Raw genomic sequence first — 21,850 nt, forward strand, 5'->3', positions numbered from 1 at the left:
AGACCCCACTGTTCCCTGTGGGACTCTTCTTATCCAAAGACCATTAAGAACATCATTTGTTGATTTTACCATACAGACTGAATTAATACATCATTTAGCACTGAAATGGGAGCGCTACTTTGGAGCCTTATAAATGCAATTCCCCAGGCATAACTCCTGAATCAGAAATGTGCATGGTCTCTAACAATCTGTATTTCAATGAGCTCTCCAGGAGATTTTTGAACACTAAAGTTTGAGAAGCCACTCTACTTCTATTATTATGAAAGCACTCCTGGGGATTTCTTTCTAAAATTCAGCCAGAGTAACATTCCATGACTCAGCTCTCCCAAAATATCATTCAAAAATCCAGAAACACTTAGGGATCGATTTAAAATCTCAAGCCATCACTGAAAACTGTGACTTGGTTTCACACTATAGTCAGAAGCTGGGAGGGGTCCCACAAACATAAGTTCTCTAAGGATATATTTCATAGCTCAGATGATTTTTAACCCATTAGAAAGCATCCCATGTAGGACTGGCTTCCAGAAACACTCCTAGCACCCCTGAGCTGACTCACCCAGTGCCAGGATGGGAGTAAAGGGCTAGAGGTTGCATCACTACAGGACTTTTCTCTGAGGCATCCAGCACGAGCTGTGAGGTGGAGGAGGAACGAAGTGTGCAATGTCAGTGTGGGTGCAATTTCTCTGTATCTTTCTTGTCTTTGCCAATATAATTTTTATTTTTCTTGTTTCCTTGTTTAAAGAAACAATATATTATATTAAAAATATGAGTGCTGGCTGGAAGTCATCCCACCTCAGGACAAAATCCAACTGAGATAGAGTGAGGTCTGTTGGTGGAGAGTCAGGAAGAGGTCACTGAGTCCCAGTCACCCACCTGGCTCTGAAACCAAAAGGATCCCTCAGCTGGCACCCTGGAGGTCTTGCTCCTGTGGCAGAGAGAAGACATTATGTGGAAGCCATTGCTTCCCAACCAAGGGCACAAGAGGCCAGCTGTGGCACAATGCCTACTGGGAGATACAGAACTGAGTGAAGGTTCCTGCCCAGTGGATACTGACTAGTCCACAGCCCTCTTGGTGGCACAGACGGAGCATATGGCTTCATGGGGCCATTCGCTCCCAGGTGAGCACCAAGAGACCACAGGATACAAGGAAATAATGGGTTATCTGCTGGTGCCACATTCGGGAAGAGATTGTACAATACTTGAATTTGGATATGAATACATTTTAATATTATATTTCCCAATATTTTGACTTTATCAAAAGCTCTGAATTAACTTTTTAAGCACCTAAAAAATACAGTTTATCTTGCTTCCCCAATGATATTAATATGGACTGTAAAATAACAACCTACTGAAAGCTCGGCCTGCACACGTCCTGTAAGTATTGTCCAATGAAATGAGGAGCCAGTTCTGCTCCACCCCCGTTGGTCATTACGTACATGTAAGTAGCTCATCCCTGTAGTTTCAGACCTGCTCATGGATACAAACCCACACCCAGATTACTCCGTAAGTGAAGTTTCTCAAACATTTACATATGAAGGAAGAAGAATTCTATACAAACTCTAAAGAAAACAGAGGAGGAAGGAATAATTTGCAAAGTATTTTATGAAGACAAGCTTGCCTTTATGTTATAACCAGAGAAAATCTTTAAAATAAAAGAAAATTAAAAACCAATATTCTTCATGAACACAGATACAAATATGTAATAAAGTATTTGCTAACTGAGTCAAATAATACAGCAAAAGTGGTTCACCAGAAATTCAAAGATGATTTAACATTTGAAAATCAGTCAATGGAATTCACCCTCTAAGAAAAATCTGAATATATATATATATATATACATACATATAGTCATCTCAATAAAGGCACATGTGAAAACATTGATTCACTCAGAATTCATTCATTATTTTAAAAATGAAAGCTCTCAGCAAACTACGAATATTGTGGAATGGAATTTCCTCAACCTGATAAAGTGCTTCTATGAAAATTATACAGCTAATATCATGCTAAATGGTCACAGACTGAATCCTTTCCCCAAGATCAGAGACCAACACAGTTACATAATCAATGTGAAAACTCTTAGTTCCGAAGTTCAAGTTTCTATTTCCTCTAAAGCATTTAGGAGCTTTAAAGGAAATGCTCAGGTATGCAGAATGTTCCATTCTGGAAAAGATGACCATCTGAGTGTGGTCAAAACTTCTCCAGCAGGTGATGTGTGATGCTGGTCCTGAGGGAAGGAGGTCAAGGGTGGAGCTGGGGGACCAGAAGGACTCAGAAGGGTACTCTAAGGTCTAGGGTTAAATATCCTCTTTGCAAACAAGATCTGCTTATGCTTTTGTACAGGCTACAGGGGGAGAGGTGAAGCAGGAAGCAGGAGAAGAAATGGTGGCCATACACATAGACACCTTGAATGGGGCACTCAGTATTTTTACTTAATCTTGACAGGGAGAGAATCTATGGCAGATTTTTAAGCAGAGAGGTGGATTTATCAGATACATGTGTTTGGAATGTCCCTTTGAATAAAGTTTAAATAATGAAATATACCATACAACACGATAGATAAGACCACACTGAGGAACTCTGCATGGCCAGGTGAGCAGGGATGGGCACCTGCACTCAGGCATCTGGCATGAGGCAGGGAGGTGTGAAGACGAAGGGAAGGCTGTGGACAGAGCATGGGAAGCTCAGTGTCCACGTCCTGTCTGAGTTAGAGGCTCTCAGCAGTCAGGAGCGGGCTCCAGATTCCCAGGGACATAACCGTCTGGGGAAGGATCAGTCGAGGGAGGCTGTATCTTTATGGTTAGTGACTCTGGTCACTGTGTGTTTCCCCTGCTTGGATCTAAGCTCCATGGGAACAGATCTGTTTTCCGGTTTTGTATCTACAGAGCCCAGAATACCGCCAGACGCACGCAAAACACTAAACACACATTTGTTGAATGAATATTTGAATTCTCCTGAATTGGAAACTCTTGGACAGGAGCAGAACTGAAGCAAAGTTAATGATTTTGGCTTTCATTTTGAGTTTGAGATTTTGAGTTGATTGAAGAGGAGATTTGTGTAACAACATTGATCATATTTGTATAGAATAGGAGAGAAACATGTACTTGAGTTTGGGGGGAGGTGATCAGTCAGATGGACTGGATTCCATGGGTTCAGAAAGTGAAGAAGGACGTGATGAGCCTCCAGGTACTGAGCAAAGAACCCACAGGGAGCAGGTGGATGGTAGACCAAACCCTGAGTACAGGAGACAAGTTCCATCAGCAACTAGACTGCAGAGTGTGGGTGAGCTGGGTGAATGTCAGATGAGGTTTCACTTAAGAACATGTAAGACAGCCACTGCCAACAAGATGCAAATTTAGAGCTCATGATCCAGCATAAGATCAATGAAATTCTAACATTACTCCTTTCAGTCACAAATGCTACAAAGGATCCTAGCAGGAAAACTCATGAACGAATTATGGGGATTGTAAGCTCTGTGTCCATAGAAGAGAGGATTCTGACCAGGGAGAAATGGATGAAGGACACCAACAAATGAGGATCTAATGACTTATCTGCTGGTCTGACTTTATTCTAATACAATACGGCATGATGGGAGCTGCATAGCAGCAAATATTAGGAATCCCTGTGCTGCTTTAATTTGTCATCAGCACGACAAATAAATTAGCTAAAAAATGGGAGATTAAAACACACATAAATTTATGTGAGAGTGGTTTGAACTTATTGCTTTTAAAGCATCAGAGATAGAACCCTAAAATGTATGCAAATTTTAATTACATACAAATGAAGAGATACGATGTTTGCGGCATCTTCCCTAGGGGTGCTAACACCTTACCATGTCACGTTTGTTCATTTTATGCATCTCCTATATATGGGGACACCTGCTGGGAACGCGATACTGGAAGAATCTTATACAGTGTATTGAAATCATCATATCAAGGTATGAGCCCATGGATGTGTAAACAGGGACAGTGACCTGCTGAGCTGCAGGATTCAGCTGGGCTCTCAGGGATTTGGGTCATTTTGAGGTGTGTGCACTGAGACAAGCACTGGGCAGTGTGGGACTGCCCTGTGGTCCCTACACAGCTGGTCTCTGAGAACCATCCACTCAAAGCAGCCTGGGCCCTTTGAGGGATGGGCTGTGTGCTCACTGATGCAGACTTGGCTGATTGGGCCTCTCTGGCCTGACAGAGTCCCGTTAGCAGGGACCATTGTGTTGTCTCAGCTGGTGATTTCTCCCAGGGCTCTCCCAAGGGATGAAGCCAGACTCCATCTCCCTCAGTGTCTGGTGTGAGCTGAGCTCCAGTGCCAGGGCTCAGGCAGGGGCTGAGCAGTCACTGGATGGAAATTCATTTGCATGGACAACCCCTCCTGTGGCAGAGGGTGGAGAAGAAAAGGTGGCCTGGGGCAATGCAGCCTGACTGTGGGGACCAGGGGGCTAGGTGCACAATGGCCCGCACTCTTCTCTTGCTTGTGCTCCTCTCTCACTGCACACGTAGGGACAGGCCTTGGGGAGCACGTCTCAGTTTCTAGCCTGTGTCAGCCCCTCTGGCCCAGACCCTGAGAAACTTTGCCCTGGACTCTGCCCCATCACCCATGTTTATTTGTGTCTTCAGGTGCCTTCTCCCATTCTGTGCTGACTCAGCCATCCTCCCTCTCCACATCTCTGGGAACAACAGCCAGACTCACCTGCACCATGAGCAGTGGTTTCAGTGTTGGCAACTACTGGGTACACTGGTTCCAGCAGAAGCCAGGGAGCCCTGCTCAGTGTCTCCTGTACTACTAGTCAGACTCAGATATGCACCAGGGCTCTGAGGTCCCCAGTCACCTCTCTGGATCCAAAGATGCCTCGGCCAATGCAGGGCTTCTGCTCATCTCTGGACTCCTGCCTGAGGACGAGGCTGACTATTACTGTGATATGTGGCTTGACAGCCCTAAGGCTCACCCAGTGCTCCACACCCACGAGGAAGTGAGATGCAAGCCTCCATCCACTCTCCTGGCCTTGTGCCACCGGCACGGCTGTGACTCTGACCAAGTCTGCTTCAGGGAGTAACTTCTGTTGTCATTGTTTTTCTGTCAGCACTTGAATTTCCTCAGGCAACTTGATCTGACAATATCACATAGTTTTCTTCAGTTCAGAATTAAGATGAATCCATTGCTAGTGTATTCTCACCCTGTTAACGTGTCCACTGCAGTGAGCCCTTGCTCGGAGACAAACAGCTCTCGATGGAGAAACTGGATGAGCCCGAGAAAGGCTGAGTCAGGCTGGGCCCTCCTACGGGGTTGGAGGGACCAGAGATGCTTCTGCTCTGAGGGCTCCAACCTGGGCTTTGAGGTACGATACCCGCATGAAACCATGAATTGTATTTTGTATTCCAGCAAAGACCTACCAAAATTGAATGTTAAAAAATAATGTTGCTTACAATAGTATCATACAAGTGAAACACAGAAGGATAAACCTGACAGAATTTTAACTTATTATGCACTGAAGACTATAAAACATTCTGAGAAATTAAATAAATAAATGTACAGATATATCCATTTCATGTGTCAAAACATTCAATGTGTTCCAGATACGATGCTTCCCAAATTGATCAATACCATCAATACAATGACTTTGGGTAAAATATTCTTATAATGGTGGGAAATTTGACACACACACAAAAATTGGAAACACTATGAAAATATGTAAATGGTATTTTAGCTCTGGGAGAATCCGGCTGTGTGTCCCCTGCCCCACCTGAGTCTGAGGAAGGGGAGGCGCAGGAAGGAGATTAGAAGGTTGAGGAACGAAATCAAGGTGAGGCGGGGAGAGACGCTTGATCAGGGAAGAGGCACAGGCTGGGGGGGGGACGCTGCTCTGAGGGCTGAGGGGCAGAGGGTGGGTGCAGCAGGCTTGGGCAGGCACCACTGGGTGATGAGGCTGTGTTGTCCCCTGTAATGTGCACCAGGAGTGATGTGCTTGTGATTGTCACCTCACCCCAGGGAAGGCCACTGCACCCTGTTGGAGGAGAGTCAGGACCATAAAGGCTCTATATTGAGGGGGGCAGCATGGGATTTCAGGGCCTCTGACTCTGACTGTATAAGAGTTAGACATGGAACCTGCATCCATAGTTCCTGGGAAGACAATCTGAAGACACTTCTCACGAAGTAGACACCCCCAAGAGCTGCATCACTCTGTCTCGGAAAGCCTGTGGGGGTGTCCCTGCAGCACATGGTATGGTCTGCTGGTCCTGTGGGGGTATATAGAGCGGGAAGTCATGTCCCTGGGGAGATCTTGTATTCTCTGACCTATGTGTCCTTGAGACTCAGACCTCTCTGGGCCTTTGTAGGACCCATAGCATAGAATTCCTCATCCTCCAACTCATCAAAGATTGTCCCACAGAACAGGACCCAGGAAGGGGCCAAAAAACCAAAGAGGATGATGCATAAATGGAGTAGAGAGAGAGATGTGAGGTGGCTGTGTCTTAGCTCTTGGGCCTGAGGAACAGAGTTGTAGGTTGTCTACACAAAATCCTGGATTCCCCTCTTCCTCATTGGCTTTAAACTCCACACAGGCACAGGATCCTGACTCTCATGCTCGTGAGGCCCCCTCCCCAGCTCTGCCCCACTCTCTCCACCATGTGCACTCTCCCTTGTGCTCACAGGTCTCTGCAAGTCTCCCCACCGACCCAGCCTCCTCCAGGACCTGGGATTCCAGGACAAAAAGCCAATATCTACTGCCCTGGGAGAAGCAACAAGAGGGGCTAGAACACTGTAATTTAGACAACAAGGTGTAGAGATGCTGCATCAAATCTCAGGACAAGTTAAAACAACCACATACTCTTGGCATCTTGGTTCACTTTCCTCCATGTCACCAGTAGCAGAAGCTCTTGATCATAATTAAGTCTGATGGTGAACATTATTGACCACTTTATCCCAAGGGTCCCAGTCCTCTTTCAATGCCCCAGGCCGGGAGAATGAGAGTCAACCTCTGTGACACCAGAGCCAATCTCACCCATCCAGCAGTGTCAGGTTTAGATGGAATTTTATGTTGCCCTTTGTTTCTTAGTGTCTGGTCATTTGCTCAATTGAGGAAATGAAAAGTGAGTCAGTAGCTGGCCTCCCTGGAGTCTTCCCCTCCTTACACAGCATTGGAACAGCAAGACTTTCTTGTCAGTTTATTTTCGGATTTTCTCGTTCCCATACTGGTGACTTTCTTCTTTTTGCAATTTCTCCCTCACTTACCAACATCTCTGCCAATCTCAAACATGTACAATGAATTCTCAAGGGAATTAGGCTGTAGAGAAAGTGAGGAGGGACCCCAAATCTCACCTCCCTCTATGTTTTATATCTTGTAGATTCCTGCTTCCAGGCTGTGCTGACATGTCCCCCCATGGTGTTGTTCTGAGGAACAGGAGCATCTGCCGCAGAAAAAGCAGCTCCACAGAGATGAGCAGTGTGGCCTGGCAACAACAGCATCCAGGCAGAATCCCTAGAAACATGGACCTGGGAGTTCTTGTCTCAGCCATTTGAGATGGAAGCTCTGGCTTCAGGTCTGGCAAGGAATGCTTCCCGAGGGTCTCTTAGATCCTGTCCTAAGATAAGACTGACCATTGGGCCCAGACATGGGTGACCTTGACACAGTGCTCCAGCTCTGTGAGGAGTCAAGATGCAGCCCCTCCTATTCCCTCTGTGGGCCCATCACTCTCTGGCCACTTCCTGCATCTAACTTCACATCAAGGGAGAGTCGGCAGTGTGCTCCAATTTATCCACACTTCATATAAGCACTACTATCAGTCAAAGGAGCAAGAGTTGTACAGAAATCCATGAGTCATTGAATATTATATCTGAAAAATTGCACATTCAGTGAAATGAGCTCTGAAGTCCATTCCAATATGTGTGTTTGATTCCTAGTGCCACCGAAGAGTTTGGTTATTATCACTCAAGCAGAGGAAGGCCCATTCTCCTCAATCAGTTTTCCTACTAAATGATCATAATGAATCATTCTCCTGACCCGATTGAGTCACATGTGCCCCAAGTTGTCACAGTTACATATGATCTTGAATTCAAGTGCTACAGAGTCTCCTTGTATCTCTATTCATCCTGGAAATCTGCCTCAATCCAAGAAGGGTGCTTTCCTCAGAGGTGGGTGTTGACCAGACAGCTGGGAAACCACTCAGTGGGCTCAAGGGGAGTTGGGCAAACTCTGTCCTCACTCATGTGTGACTTCTTTACCTGTGAAGGCCCCATTATCTTATGAGCTGTTGGGTCTGGCTGTCTGACTACATTCCATCAAATTTGTGTCATCTCATTTTTCTGTGCAGTCCTTGGCCAAGTGACGCAGGTTGGACCTGATAGACAAGGGAGAGCCAGATTGCATTCCCAAAGGAACATCTGTGCAGAGGAAAGACACAGCTTGTGGGCAGAATCCCCACTGGGCCACCTCAGGAGATGAAGCTCTGTGGTGTCTCCAGAATGCCATGGAGTCTTTCCCTCCCAGTCCCTTATACAGGGTCCTTTGCCGGATTTTAGGGCAAGGAGCCCCTGGGGTCACACAGGACCTGCCTCCTCCTCAGTTCCACAGGAACAGGTGCTTTGACCCCAGACTCATCATCCTCTGTCTCAGTGTATTGGTCCCTTGGGCAGAAGGTCACCACTTTCTGCACTGGAAGCCTCTGTCATGTGGGTTATTCTGGCTCCCAGACAGAGGCCCCATAAATGTGATGATTGACAGTAAATAGAATACAGCCTGAGTGGGAGGCGGATGCTCCCTCAGACCTGGGCTGTGACCTCAGAGCTCACAAGGTGCTCTTCACCCCAGGTGGGTGGGTCAAGACCTCGTCTCCCCTCCCCTTGTTCCACCCACTGCTCCTTTCTTACTAACTGTTACCAGCACGAGTCACAGTTAGTGACTGGTCACTCCTTGAGGACATCTCTGCTGTCACTTCTGCACCAGCACCAGAGTGTCTAAGGCCGTAACATTCATTTGGGCCTTTAAGAATGTCTACTGTTCACTCTCATCAATGCCAAGTCCTGGCCACTGATATCACCTCTTTCGTTTGCAGTTTAATCCTTACAGAACAAGGTTGAGTAACAATAGAGATAAAGGTCACTTTGCCTATTCTGGATCTTTGCAGAAATGCCCCCTTTCACCACTCCATCAACTAAGATGCTTATGGAAATTTTCATGTACTTAAATATGAGAAAATATAAAAGAAATAAATTCGAACTATTTGATCTCTGAAAGCTTGTTAGATGTTTCCTGCGAATCTGTGCCTCATGTCAGTCTGTGGAGTATTTCTATAATTTCTAAAGAAATTGATACATTTACTTGTTCTGTCTCTAATGAATCCAACTTGTGCCTTCCCAGGAAAGGATGCATTTTCTGTATTTTTTAATAGAATATCTTTTAGAATTTTTTGTCATTTTTCATGTTTTCCATATGAGACCAGCAGGGGGCACTGGGGGATAGCCCTGTGGTCCTTACACACATACTCAGTGAGAATTAGGGGCTGGGCCCAGTGCTCACTGAAGAGGACTGAGCAGCTGTGTCCTCTCTGGCCCAGCAGAGTTCCCCGAGCAGGGCCCCTTGTGTTGTCTCAGCAGGTGCTTCCTCCCAGGGTTCTCCCAAAGGTTAAAGCTGACCTCCATCCTCCTCAGTCTGTGGTGTAAAATGAGCTCCACCACCAGGGCTCAGGGAGGGGCTGGGCAGGCACTGGATGGAAACCCATTTGCATGGGCAGCCCCTCTTGTGGCAGAAATGGAGAAGAAAAGGAGGCCTGGGGCAGCCCAGCCCCACTGTGGGGACCAGGGGGCTGTGTGCACCGTGGCCTGGGCTCCTCTGCTCCTCGTGCTCCTCTCTCACTGCACAGGTAGGAGCAGGCCTTGGAGGCACAGGGTGCCCTCCAGTTTCTGTCCCTTCTTGCTCAGACTCCTGAGAAACCTTACCCGGGTCCCTGCCCCATCACCTATGAGTGTCTGAGTCTGCAGGTTCCCTCTCCCAGCTGTGCTGACTCAGCTGCTCTCCCTCTCTGCATCTCCCAGAACATTAGGCAGACTCACCTGCAACCTGAGAAGTGGCATCAATGTTGGCAGCAAAGATACATTCTGGTACCAGCAGAAGCCAGGGACCCGTTGCCAGTGTCTCCTCTACTCCACACAAATTCAGATAAGCACCAGGGCTTCAGGTCCCCAGCTGCTCCTATGGTTCCAAGGAGGCCTCGGACAATGCAGGGCTTCTGCTCATCTCTGGAATCCAGCCTGTGCATCTGGCACAGTGAGGCTTCTCATGGTGACATAGGCAGAGAGGGAAATGGGACAAAAACCTCAGTCTGCTTAGACACTAGAATAAGTTCTTCCGCAATTTAAAAGTAATGTGTATACACATCAACTATATCTCAAAGTAGGTTCCGGTTCACCTGGCTGTCTTCCCAATTTTCCAGTCAATATTTCTGAAGACTCAGGAAAACAAACACCAAAACGAAAAACAAACCAAATAAAATAAAATTCTCATGATGACCCTGCATCTTTACCTCACGACCCATCTGTAATGAAATCAGAGTATTTTTAGCTGGGGTTTTTGTCTTCAAAGCTGGCAAATCAGCCTCTTCTAGATTGTTTCTTCATTGGAACCCAGGGTCCATGCAAGAGGTACACAGTCCTCCACAGCAGGGACTCTGCTCTGTGAGGGCTCAGAGCAGAGACCTTCCCTCCCTCCCAGGCTTCTGTGCTCAGATTATGCTGAGGCTCACTGTGCTCAGGGAAAAGACACCAAAACGTGAGATGCTTTTGTGAGAAACATCCCAGGAGGAATTCCAGACACAGAGCTGGCCTGGCACACTTGCTGGGTGCCTGGACCTACAGTTGTGATGTCAGGGAGAAGGCGAGGAAAATGCTGAGCCTGCTCCATGGAAGTCGGGTGAAGTAGGTCCTGTGGACGTGACTTTCCTAAAGCTGATCTCACTCAGGCCTCATGGGAACTCCTGTGAGTGGGTGTTCCTGAGCCCACAGGTACAGATGTGAGTTTTTCTCTCCTCTTATATCTCAGTGGACCTTTCCAGCTAGACAACGTGTAGGAGAGGTTCAGTGGAATATGAGGGACCAGAAGCTCCCCAATATGTGCATGAAGTAAATCCATCCTGTGAAGCTCTGTAGAAGGACCCAAACCATCTTCTGTAATAACACAAACGTTGTAGGTTGTCATGGAAACCCCAAAACCAACGACTTTGAGGCAGAGCCCCTAGGTCTGTGACCTAGAACAGCAGTGATGGGCCTTCAGGGGTTCCAGACCAAACTCCAGATCTGGGTCTGTCATCCTAACCTCCTGAACCAGCATGATGATGAGGCTAATTGTCACTGTCAAACAGCTGCACTCAACCTCCATGCCACTCCAAGTCTGCGAGGAGTGAGACAAGGATCTGCCCTCCACTCCGCAGTCTCACCTAACTCTCCTCTGTCCCTGCCTGTGGTCAACAGCAGCCCAGGGTTTGGCTTCTGCTGTCACTTGTGCAACTAAAACCAGAGAGACTGATGCTTTTGAGTCATTCTAAATTTATCAATGCAATGAAAACAACCCATTTAACTACTCGTTTTCCAATGTAAGAAAATCACTTTGTCACCAGAACTTACAATCACACCTCCCTGCCTCATGCTGGGTAGGATGACATGGAGAAGAGAAGTCCAGCCAGTGTGACCCCGGAGACCCAGGGCCTCATCTGCTCAGTCCCATACACGTCCCATGAGCCTGGCCCTGGCTTTGCTGATCATTCCCTGAGCCCTGGAACCTTCCCAAAACGGGTTTCTCTTCTTCTCCTCAGATCACATCCTCGAGGAACTCCTGGATCCCAGGCGCAGGAGAGGACTCTTACCGTTAATTACCTGGCTCTCAGGCCCATCACCTCCTCCCTTTCCCCAGTTTAATCCAGTGAATCTTAATTGTTTTGCAGTTATAGTTGTTTTCTGTTTATTTTTTGGGTGGTGAGAGGATATTTGAAGGCACCTTAGTTTTTTGGGATCTAGAGTCTATGAACCAACCCTCATTATCACAGAGAACCCTGAGATTACAGGAAAATTTCCAGAGAGCCCTGTTCTTTCGTGAATGTCAGAATATGGAGCAGTTACCAAATAAACCTGATCGGGACCCAGTATGGGTTGGGTGATAGATCTTGGATGCCACCAAGTCAAGGAAGGAGGATGAATCTCAGAAAAAGACAAATGTTCATAGTAATGTTTTACTCACCCATCTTCTGACTGAAAATAATGATAAAACTAGACGAAAATAGTAAAAACAACCCTAAATATATCCTAGATTCAGAAGACAAAAGAGTAAATCTCCAGAACAGCAACAAAGGGCAAATGAGCCCAGAGAGGTCAGCAGGAGATAGGACACGATTTCCCTGATGGCACTGTATTCTAGTGGCCAAGGGAGGCATCATCCAGCAGTACTTGTGCATTGGGGTGAGGGGTCTAACAGGAGTCCCTCACAACAACAGCAGCAACACTAGCAGTGACAACAACATACGTCAGCCTGCCAGGGTATCCCTTATAGATTTTTTCTCTTCATGAACCAAGAAGGTTCATTGCAGGATTTTAGGTCTTGAACTTGGTTTAAGATGGTCCTACACTAATAGAGACCCCAGGCACTGGCAGAAGCAAAGTTAAATGTCAGTTAATCCTGAAATATCGGGCAACATCAGGACTGTGCAATACATCCTTCTATTTAGGAGCCTGTAGGTCATTAGTTATCTGGAGACATTTTATATCTCAGCCTGTGTCTCCAATAAGAGACCTACTCATTGAATGATTCTGATACTGACATCACAGAGATCCACATGCAAAATAAGGATGCCCTCCAGGAGAGCTGAGTGAAGCCAGAGGGGCTCATGGACCCTGGATCTGAGACCAGCAGGTGTGTTGTTGGGTAGGTACAGAGAGGGCAGTGTGCTGCACAAGGCAGGCACAGAGAATGCTCTACTGGCTCTTGCAGTATTTGGGCAAACAGTGTCCTCACTGAAGTGTGGCTTTTCTGTACCCTTGTTTGTTTGCATGGTCAAAAACAAGAGTCTCATGCCCACTACAGAGAACATGGTCTATAACATGTGGCCCAATCCTCCCAATTTGTGCTCAAGAGTCTGTATGTGAAGGCAAAATATTATCTGATTGTGTCACATTTATCAGATATTTCTCAATTTCAGCAGTGGGCTGCCATAACGACAGAGTCCATGTTGGGAGAGAGAAAAAGCTGGGACACACACACAGTCCAGGCAAGTGTGACTCAGTATAGGCCACTATTCAGTGGTCCATCCATCTGCACGATTAACTGAACAGCAATTATTGGCAGGGCTTGGATGGGGGATAGGAGCCATTAGAGGATTTGACCAGGAAGATAAGGAATCTGATTAAGTTTAAGTCCAGCTGTTCATGGAAGATGAGTGAGGAGGAGCTGAGAGTGAAAGCAGGAGCCTGGTGGGGTTTGTGGATTTGGTACAAAGATCAGACTAGAGTCATGGATGCGGGATGGAGCAGGTGAGGTGGAGAAGGTTGGTCAGACGCCACATGTTTTTGGAGGTGAGGAAGGGGAGGTAGGAAAGAGGTTTGGAGGGTAGTCCTTGGGGACTGGATAAAATGTGAGTGAGTTGTACCTCCTGGATGAAGGTCTACGGACACACGTGTGGGGTTGAGGTCCTGAGCTCATCCTTGTGATGGAAATATAGTCGACAGCCTTCCTGCTTGTTCAGTGGTGACAGGAATGTTGTAGTTGTGAACTGAGTAATCTCAATGGACTTCACTCCTTCTCTGAGATTTGTTTGACTTGTCCATTCTCCGTGATCTCTCATGTCCCCAGGCTGATATCCCACATGGGTCAAAAATGTCCCTGCAGTCCCAGGCATCACATCCACACCATAAACCCTCCTGAATGAGAGTTGCCCTCCATGATCCATTGAAGAGGAATCTCAGACTTCGCGAGGACTGGACCAGACCACCCACACCATCTCCCCTGACTCCATCATGGTGAGCAGGGAGGGGATTGTCTGATTGGAAAATGAAAGGCCTGTCCCTGGAGCTGGAACTGGGGTAAGTCACATGCTCACCACATGACTGGGAGATTTGCAGTCTGAGAGGAGAGGAAATGACAGAAGTTTTCCCTACGTGGTCCCAGCATGTGCATCATCTGCTCTCAACCATTGTAATTCATTCATGTTGGGTCTTCTACTGTGCACACTGGGAGCTGGGCACGGAACACAGGCCAGGGGCACCTGTCTCATAACACTCTGCTTCTGGCACCCTAATCTTTCTAATGTTCTGCAAAGGGTCATTCTCAGGAGCAATGACACCCACTGCAATCAGTGAGGTCCCGGTGTGAAATTCAATAGTCTCCGGAGAGATAGAAAGGAGCAAAACTCCCTCATGAGGACATCCTCTTCCCAGAGGGGGTGAGAAGGGCGATTTCATCTCAAGAACCCACACTAGTGGCCACTGCCTGCCATCACCTTGGCTCCTCCCCTGTAACTGCCTCCTCTCTCAGGTGAGGAACAGTCCCAGAGGCCCAGCTCACAGATGTCTAGAGACACACTGCAGTCCAGATGCCTTGTGTCCCGTTCCCCAAGGAAGTGATTCCTTAGGTTACTGAGGGCTCATTCTTGAGATTCTCCATCTCACAGGGCACAGGTCTCTGGTGCTCTGTCCCAGTTAGCTTCCTATTCTGTGTCCTGGAGCTGGGAACAGAGTGAGCCTGACTCAAAAAAGTGAACACCTGACTCTCATACAAGTAGAGAATGAGCCATGTAAAATATCTTATTCACCTCATACATTAGTGAGGAGACCAGTAAACAGCAATGATTGGTCAAAGAGCATAGCAAAAACCAAAGTACTTACATTCCACCAGGAATAGGACGTTTGGAGCAAAGTCTTTGAGTGTTGGAGACACACTGCTAAATCCCTAACAGGGAGGGATCACATACGAGGAAAGAATCTGTGTCCTGCACAGAAGGGGACCTGCCTCCATGGGGCCGGTCACTGCTCTGCACTTGATCCTGATCTAAGAGGAGTTTGTATACGAGACACCCCCTCAGTCCTCACCACTGAACAGCTAAAGGAGCTGTGGACAGACTCACTCCTGAAGAGTCTGAGTAGAGACTGACCTGTGGGGATGTGGAGGCTACACAGGGGCCACCTGGCTTGACCCTAATGCAGGGGGACAGTGAACAGAGCAGTGGGGATGGGGGTACTGTCTGCTGGGATTGGGTCACCCTGAAACACAATAGTCAGTCTGGGCCTGGACACCAGGGGGCGCTCAGTGCTCCTTCCTCAGCTTTCCGTGAGGGATCACAGCTGCCACCAGCCACCTAGCACTGCCTGGTGCCCTCTGCTCAGGGCTCACAGCTGTGAACGCCCCACCCCAGGGCCACGCTTAGGAAGTGGCACCTGAGCAAAGGCCAAGTGAGAGATCAGAAAGCGGGGGCTCTGCTTTGCATGTGTGGCCCCTCCCTCTCTCAGAGTATGAAGAAGGGGTGGGAGAGATCAGGGGGAAGCTCTGCTTCAGCTGTGGGGCCACAGAAGGCGGGACTCGGTGAAGATCTCCACCATGGCCTGGTCCCCTCTCCTCCTCACCCTCATCGCTCTCTGCACAGGTGACTAGATATGGGGACAAGGGAAGGGGCCTTGGGAAGATGCGTGGGACCCTGCTTTCTCCCTTTGTCTCTAGTCCCTGGAATCACCATGTCTGTGTCTCTCTCACTTCCAGGATCCTGGGCCCAGTCTCTGACCCAGCCCGCCTCAGTGTCTGGGACCCTGGGCCAGACAGTCACCATCTCCTGCTCTGGAAGCAGCTCCAACATCGGGTATAGTTATAGTGCTGTGGGCTGGTACCAACAGATCCCAGGAACAGCCCCCAAAACCCTCATCTATGGTAATAACAAACGAGCCTCAGGGGTCCCAGATCGATTCTCTGGCTCCAAGTCTGGCAACACAGCCACCCTGACCATCTCTGGGCTTCAGGCTGAGGACGAGGCCGATTATTACTGTGGTTCCTATTACAGCAGTGATAGTAGTGACACAGTGATGCAGGCCCATGGGGAAGTGAGACAAAAACCTGCTGTGCCCTCAGCCAAGGGGCTTCCCTGTGCAGCCCCCACTCCTCGGCCACGTCTGCTGCTTCCTTTGTTTGTGTGGCCAAAAGCAGCTCTGATACTCAGTTCAGGGAGCTTTCTCTTGAACATGTGTGCTCATGCTCTCAACGTCTGCCCCCACAACTGGTCCTTGGTTTCAATCCATTTTCTGTTTTTCTCTAATCGAGTAGACATTCCTGGATGCTGGGGCAGGCTCCCCTGGGGACAGAGTCCACCAGGGGTATGTGAGTCTGCCAGGGCTGCCATAACATAATACCACAGATGGGGCAGATTAACCAACAAACATGTGTTTGCTCACAGTTCTGTAGGCTGGAAGTCCAAGATCAAGGTGCTGGCAGGTTTGGTTTCTCCTTGGCTTGCAGAAGGCTGGGTCCTTGCTGTGTCCTCACAGGGCCTTTTCTCTGTGCACTCACCCCTGGTTTTCTTCCTCTTCTTATAAACATACCAGCCCCACTTGTTAGGGCACCACCCTTATGACCTAATTACCTTAATTACCTCCTTCAATGCCTTATCTCCTAAGACAGTCACAACAGGGTTAGGGTCTCAGCATAGGGTTTTGAGGGACACAGTTCAGCCCATTTCAAGGAGTCAGGACAGAAACAGGGAAACAAAGTCCAGCTGTGTTTGACTCAGGCTAGTTGACTCTCCAGATTATGTGCATCCACACCATTTACTGAACACCTACTATGGGTCAGACTTGGGTGTAGGGCCTCAGGATAGTAGGTGGACAAGACAGGAAGGGTCTCCATGCTCTGGGTGGTGACACTGTCTGGGGGAAGAGAGAGTACAAAGAAGCAAAAGACACTGTACAGGATAGATGTCCTGGGAGAGTGAGGAGGGGTGAGCTTGGTGGGGTGGAGATGGGAGCATTAGAGGGGTTGTCAGGGGAGCAACAGAATCCGATTTGTTTATGAGGCCCAAGTGCTGCATAGAAACTGAAGGAGGAGGAGGTTTGGATGTAGGTAGGGACTAGGTAGGAACTGTGGACCACACAAATGTTAGACGATGGGTCTGGTTAATGGGTGGAGCAGGTGGGATAGAGAAGAAAATTCAGATAACCAATGGCTTGGAGGAAGGAGGGATTGAAGGATGGGTTTGGGAAAAAGAGGGACCGAGGCTGGGCTGTTGGGAGCAGTGTGGGTGGTGGGTGAGTCAATCAATTGAGACAATGTGATGGCGCCATCTAATTGAGGCTGGATTGACACTCACATTTTCAAGAGATATGATCAGCTCTCACAAATGGGACTACTTGTTAGGAATTCTAGTAATGCACATCTCTTGTTTACTCTCATCTTACGTTTGATGAAAACTTCACCTGTGCCTGTTGAATTTCAGCACGTTTTTAGAGGGAAAGTGCATGAAGGAGGAACTTAGTCCCTTTGTTCTCAATGCTGCCATCATATTAGAAACTTTCCAGTTAGAAAAAGCCAGAAAATGACACTTTCTACCAGATTACTTAATCTGAACCTCATTAGTGGGATTCTGTAACGGGTTCATGTTTAAATGCTTCTAGAGGGTTACTTTATGCAAAATGCATTGATAATGCCTACTTGGCTTCCCTTCTCATTTATATGATGAAGAAAATCGGCCAATAAGACACGACAGGTTGAAGACACCAAGAGTTGTCTCCAGATGGGACCTCAGGCCTCAGAGCAGGGCGTCTTCTCTCCCACCAGGCAAGGTCAAGGCACATGGTGCACACATCTTGATACCAGTCATCCCCTGTGGGGACTGGAAGGCTGTGTTGGGAAGCAGGTGTTAGGAGGGGGTCATGTCCCAGGCCGGCAGAGTCTAGTAGGAGAAATCAAGAAAACTCTCGTAGAAACCAAAGAGTGATGGATGCAACTAAAGGAAGACATCCCCTCAGCACAGTGATTAGTAGGACTTGGGCAATGCTTTACCCTAGAACAAAGAGAAAATAGTGGATGGATGGGTGTGGCTCCCTCCTGGGAACTGGACAGTTTCCTTGTTGGGCAGGGTTGGCCCTGGGCCACATCTGATAAGGGCTGTACTGAGACAGAAGTTTGCTTCAGCGTCCAGAACTGGTGTCTGTCCCAAGGCCTGCTTCTTGGGACTTCGATGGGCATGTTCCCAGCCCATTTCCTGGGCAGGCAGGAGTGCCCACAGAGCAGTCTGCACAGGGCTGGGGCCAGGGCACAGAGCTGCCTCCAGATTCCCAGTCAGACTGAGGACAGCAGGCCTGTCTCCAGGGGCACTGATGGGCATGTGTCTTGTCTGCTGCCTGGCTGGGCAGGATTGCTCCTGGACTGTGGCTAAGAGGGGCTGGAACTGGATCATGGGCTGCTTCACGGTTCACAGCCAGGGACACGGTTGTCAGGGCTGCTAACTGAGGCATGGGCCGGAGTGACTCCTGCTGGGTCTCTGGCCAAGTGGTGCAGGTGGCAGGAAGAAGGCAATAAAGTGATTTGCCATGTCCCCAGGGGGATGGTGTTGTTCTGGGCCTGTTGCCAGGACCCCCTGAGCACGGGCCTGCCTTCTCAGACACCACTCCTCAGCCTTGGGTTCCGTCAGGATTTTACAGTCTCCTACCTGGATCCAGAAGCTCCCAAAAAGGCACTTTTGTCAATGGATGGCCACCAAATCATGGTTGCTGAGTGGGGACACGAGTGGAGGGCCTCCTATTCCATCATCTTGTTGAGGTTACTCGCCTGTCAAGGAATATTCCAAAATGTTAGGTAACTTATTTATTATTTTGTTCTCTTATGGTTAGTAATTTTTGTGTTCAATCTAAGATGTCTTTGTCTATTCCAAAGACATAAAGATATGACTATATTTTTTCTTACAACTTTTATGATTTTAGCTTTTATATTTATGACTATGATTCAAATCAAATTGAGTTTTACATATGGGATGAGGCGGTGGTCAGTGTTCACTATTTCCATACCACAGGCTTGTGATCCATTAACAAAAAACCATTGATCATTTCAACAGAAAAAATTTGATAAAAAGTCGAACCTTGTTTGTGATTTTGAAACAATCTCTCAGGAAACTGGAATCAAAGGGAAGTCCCATTACCTGATGGAAGACAGGAAAATAAATAAATCAACTAAAATAGTCATTCTAAGTCATTTTTTATTAGAATTTCTCCATTCAAAATGGAGATAAAACAAACATCTTGTGTCAAAGAAGCGATGTCTTAGAATTGCTGAGAGCAGCGCCCTTGGTCCTGCAGAGGACGTTCTAGATTGCGAGCTGCCCCACACGCAGGGAAGCCCTTGTCTGTCACAGTTTTCAAATGAAATGCTCATGAGGAACAGTCCTCCAGGCTCTGTCATGTGTCACATCTTTACAGATTCTCATAGAAAAGATGTTCTTGAATTCAAATGCTACAAAATCTCTTCTTACCACGGATCTGGATCTCTGACTCAGTCCAAGGACAATACTTCACAAACCAAATTGGAAATAGGAAACATTTAAATAAAAAGTAACAACACGACATGCATCCACTTCTCTGGAGAATGTAAACAGGGTCAACTAATGAGATAAAAAATGATGATAAGTATCATAATTACGTCTTTTGTTCAATATTTCTATCCTTAAATTTTATTTAAGAGAGTATGCACACTGGGTGTTCGATTTATGTTTGCTGATTTCCTTGTAAATTATTATAATACAAACACATAATTGCTCCTGTTAATATCTCCAGTAGGTGATGTGTGAGCCTGGTCCTGAAGGAAGGGGACAACAGTGGGACAGGAGGACCAGAAGTGCTCAAAGAGAATGAGGCACTGGGGTTGAGGGTTAAGTATCCTCTTAGCAAGGGAGCCCCACTTGTGCTTTTGTACAGGCTCCATGGGAGAGGTGAGGCAGGAAGGGGGAAAATGATGGCCACACACACACAGAGACTTTGAACGTGACACTCAACAGCATTGCATAATCTTGATGGGGAGAGAAACTGTGGGAAAGTTTTAAGCAGGGAGGTGCCTTTATCAGATACATGTGTTTCCAATATCGCTCTGATTACAGAGTAAAGCATGGAATACAGTGGGCAAATTGTGGGATGCGGCCACACTGAGAGACTCTGCAAGGCCGGGGGAGCAGGGCTAGGCTCCTGCACGAGGCTCCTGGAATGGCTCAGAGCCGTGTGCAGTTGAGGGGAGGCTGTGGACCCAGCACAGAGAATCTCCGTGTCCATTTCCTGAGGGAGGTGAGGAGCTCTCAGTCAGCAAGAGTAGGCTCCAGAAGCCAAGAGGAATTCTGTGTCTTGCACTGCGTGTTTCTCCTGCTGGGATCTAGGCTCCATGTTAACAGGAATTTCCCCCTGTTATGTCACCGTAATATCTACAAAGCCCAGAAACTGTGGCACAATGGGCAAAGTCAGCACATATTTGTTGGAAGAATATTTGAATTCTCCTGAATTGCACACCTTGGTGAAAGCAGATCTGAGGAAAAGATAATGATTTCTGCTTTCTGGATATTTTGACTCTGGAGTTCTGAGTCGAATTAAGAGGAAATGTTAAGTAATAACGGTGATCTTATTGTCTATAGAACAGAAGAGATACATGCACTTGACCCTGGGGATATGGACTGCATTCCATAGATTTATGCAAAGGAAGAGGAGAAGGATGCAAAGGGGCCTGCACGGACTGAATAAAGAAACCACGGGGAGCAGGTGGATGAGGGAACAAACTGTGAGCACAGGTGACAAGCTCCAGGAGCAAATAAACTGCAGAGTGTTTGTGAGCTGGATGGATGTCTAATAACATTTCTCTTAAGAACATGTAAGATAGACATTTGTCAACAAGATGCTAAATATAGAGCTCCTGATCCAGCATAAGACCAATGACATTCTAATATTCAACTTTGTAACCCCAAAACCTACAAAGGACCTTAGAGGGAAAACGTGTGAAGAAAGAATGATGGGTTGGTAAGCTCTGTGTCCATAGATGAGAAGGTTCTGAACAGGGAGAGATGGATGAAGGAAGCCAACAAATTAGGGTCTAAGACTTTCTCTGCCAGGTTGGACTTTATTCTAACACAGGATGTCGTGATGGGAGCTGCACAGCTCAAATATTAGGATTGATTGTGCTTCTTTGATTTCTCATTAGCACAGCAAATAGACTACCTAAAAATTGGAGTTTAAGACGCAAATAAGGTTATGTGAGTTTATTTGTAATTCATTGCTTTAATGGACAAGTGATGGAACACTGAAAATGGATGTGCTCTCTAAACCACATAAAAGTGAAGGGATATGCTGTTTGCAACATCTTCTCTGGGAGTGGAAACACCTTCACTTCCCATTTCTGTACACGTTTTCACCTTCCATTTTGCACTCCCTAATGAGTGAGATAGAAGAGTCATCACCTCCAGTGTATGTGAATGCCATCACCAAATGATCAGACGATGGATGTGTGAATAGAGGCAGCGATCTCTATTCACACATCCAAAAAACAGCTGGGCTCTCAGGGCTTTGGGCCATGGTGAGGGGTGTTTCCTGTGACCAGGAGGGGACACTGCAGGACAGCCCTGTGGTCCCTACACAGCTGATCTGTGAGGACCATTCACTCAAAGGAGTCTGGGCCTGAGAGCTGAGCCCGGTGCTCCCTGATGGGGACTCAGCAGCTGGGGTCCTCTCAGTCCTGGCAGAGTCCCCTGAGCAAAGACCTTTGTCACAGCAAGTGCTTCCTCCCAGGGCTCTCCCAAGAGGTGAGGCCAATCTCCATTCTCCTCAGTGTGTGGTGTGAGCTGAACTCCAGCACCAGGGCTCAGGGAGGGGCTGGGCAGGC

At 47.5% G+C, this 21,850-nt stretch overlaps 1 long non-coding RNA gene and 1 gene segment (V, D, J or C); one reads left to right on the forward strand and one right to left on the reverse strand.

Moving 5' to 3' along the window:
• Positions 1 to 1,584: 1,584 nt before the first annotated feature.
• The window catches only part of LOC111774597 (uncharacterized), a 33,888-nt gene continuing 13,622 nt past the window's right edge, over positions 1,585 to 21,850 (reverse strand). Inside the window, exons 2-5 of the long non-coding RNA XR_002809618.2 lie at positions 19,080 to 19,139; positions 18,654 to 18,772; positions 10,039 to 10,258; positions 1,585 to 5,380 (exon numbers count right to left, since the gene is read on the reverse strand). This is a non-coding gene — a long non-coding RNA (uncharacterized lncRNA). The remainder of the gene's footprint in view (positions 5,381 to 10,038; positions 10,259 to 18,653; positions 18,773 to 19,079; positions 19,140 to 21,850) is intronic.
• Positions 15,460 to 16,371, forward strand: LOC100060228 (immunoglobulin lambda variable 1-40-like). The segment is given in 2 exon segments: positions 15,460 to 15,605; positions 15,719 to 16,371. Coding segments are annotated over 2 exon segments (684 nt in total).

The sequence above is a fragment of the Equus caballus genome, chromosome 8 (genome assembly GCF_041296265.1).
Source record: "Equus caballus isolate H_3958 breed thoroughbred chromosome 8, TB-T2T, whole genome shotgun sequence".
NCBI lineage: Eukaryota > Metazoa > Chordata > Mammalia > Perissodactyla > Equidae > Equus > Equus caballus.